Source organism: Haplochromis burtoni, unplaced genomic scaffold, assembly GCF_018398535.1.
Source record: "Haplochromis burtoni strain Fernald_Lab_line unplaced genomic scaffold, NCSU_Asbu1 Contig_111, whole genome shotgun sequence".
NCBI classification, from domain to species: Eukaryota; Metazoa; Chordata; class Actinopteri; order Cichliformes; family Cichlidae; genus Haplochromis; species Haplochromis burtoni.
This window is the reverse complement of record NW_024582472.1, coordinates 1,927-3,737: the sequence shown is the minus strand read 5'-3', so window position 1 is coordinate 3,737 and position 1,811 is coordinate 1,927. Positions and strand designations below refer to the sequence as shown.

Genomic DNA, 1,811 nt, shown 5'->3' with positions numbered 1-1,811 from the left:
GTCTCTATCTGTCTGATGATCTGACCAGTGTGAGATTTGGAGACACATGGCAGCAGCTTCCTGATAATCCAGAGAGAAACACTAAGTATGCCACTGTTTTTGGCTCTGAGGGCTTCAACTCAGGGAAACACAGCTGGGAAGTGGAGGTGGGAGACCATCCTGTCTGGAATGTGGGTTTAGTTAAAGAGTCAGTTGAGAGGAAGGGAGAGTGTCCTACTTTACCAAAATGTGGAATCTGGTGTTTAGTTTATCGTAGTGGAAAATATACTAATGTTGTTGGTGAGACTGTGACAGTGAAGAAGAGTCTCCAGAGGATCAGAGTCCAGCTGGACTATGACAGGGGGGAGGTATCCTTCTATGACCCTGAAGACATGACTCACATCTACACTCACAGAGACACTTTCACTGAGAAACTCTTCCCATATTTGGGTATTGGAGAAGCAGGAGACGCCAAAACCTCTGATATCAAAATCTGTCAGACTGAGATTTCTTTGAAAACGTCAATGAGGTCTACAGAGCATGGAAAGAAAAGCGTCTGGACTTCTTTAGCGAGGTCTTTTCAGTGAGTTCTTGGTGAATTTTTTTCTTTCTTTTGTTACAACTTGTTTTGTGGTTATTTGTTTTTTTTGTTCTCAAGGCTTTTTTATGTGAGAAATGCAGGAATGAAATGTTAGCACTTTCAAAATGAAATTACAAATGTAGCTCAGATCCTTTTATTTTTCAAATTAAGTTTAACAATCCAATTTCAGAAATAATGCATCAAATGTTGGATGATATAAAACTGACATGAGCCATCTTTTCCATTTGTTCATTATTCTTGGATTCCCTTCCATTTTTGCCAAATTTATAACAGTTTTAAAGTTATTTAACTGATCATAAAACTGTTTTTAACATTGAAACAGTGCAAAATTGGTGCTAGAGACCTAAATAGATGCTGAGAACTGTCATTTTGATTCCCTTTACAAGTTATTGAGGTCCATATCAGCAAAATATGTGTGTTTTACTGGTTTCAGAATGTGCTAAAACTGACTAATAAATAAACACAGTGTCTTCTTTTCTTTTGATACTTCACAATCAGTAATGAATTTAAGTAAAGGATTGTATTTTATTTAAATGTGATTCTTATGGTATGTTCTACATCATGACAAAATAAACCAAGCTGTGTACGATGACATAATAATTTCTTTAGAATAATCTGCAATGACACATTCTAAAAGATTATTCAGTTGTATTCATACAAACTAAAGCTCACTCTTTGTTTCTTAGACTATTCCTAAGTTCTGTATAAATTGCTTTGTCAGGGACAATTCATAATACACCTTAGATTTTCAACTCAACCTAATAAAACAGATAAGTAAAACAGTAAAAATCACGGTTTAAAACTGCAATGAGGTCTCTGTGATTCTTTTAGTTTTGTTTTCTCTTCTCTGAAGCTTTCTTGCTTTTGTTACAGCTTGTTTTGTGGTTATTTTCAATTTAGGCAACTCCTGTTGTTCTTTCTTATGTGAGAAATTGCAGAAAGAAAGATTTAGAACCTGCATGCATTCATACAATGAAATAGAAATGATTTTCAAAACACAGACAGCAAAACTGAATCATAAATGTCATTTATCTTTGTTTTGTTTTGTTTAATATTCACTTTCAATGTTTTAAAATCTTTTTATTTACTTGTTCATTTTTTGGTGATTTTCTGCCTTTTTTGCCAATATGTAGCAGTTGTAAAGTCACTGGGTGTTCATGAAACAGTTATTTAAATATATAAACAGTGCAAAATTGATGTGGCATTGATAAGCAAGCACTGATAAATGTCA

General features: G+C 34.1%; 1 protein-coding gene across 1 annotated transcript in view; it reads left to right on the top strand.

The window, feature by feature from the left end:
• LOC106632726 (nuclear factor 7, brain-like) overlaps positions 1–1,805 on the top strand; it is a 2,841-nt gene extending 1,036 nt beyond the window's left edge. Inside the window, exon 2 of the mRNA XM_014331217.2 lies at positions 3–1,805. Within this exon, the coding sequence (XP_014186703.2) occupies positions 3–566 (564 nt within the window). The 3' untranslated portion in view covers positions 567–1,805. The remainder of the gene's footprint in view (positions 1–2) is intronic.
• Positions 1,806–1,811: the final 6 nt, after the last annotated feature.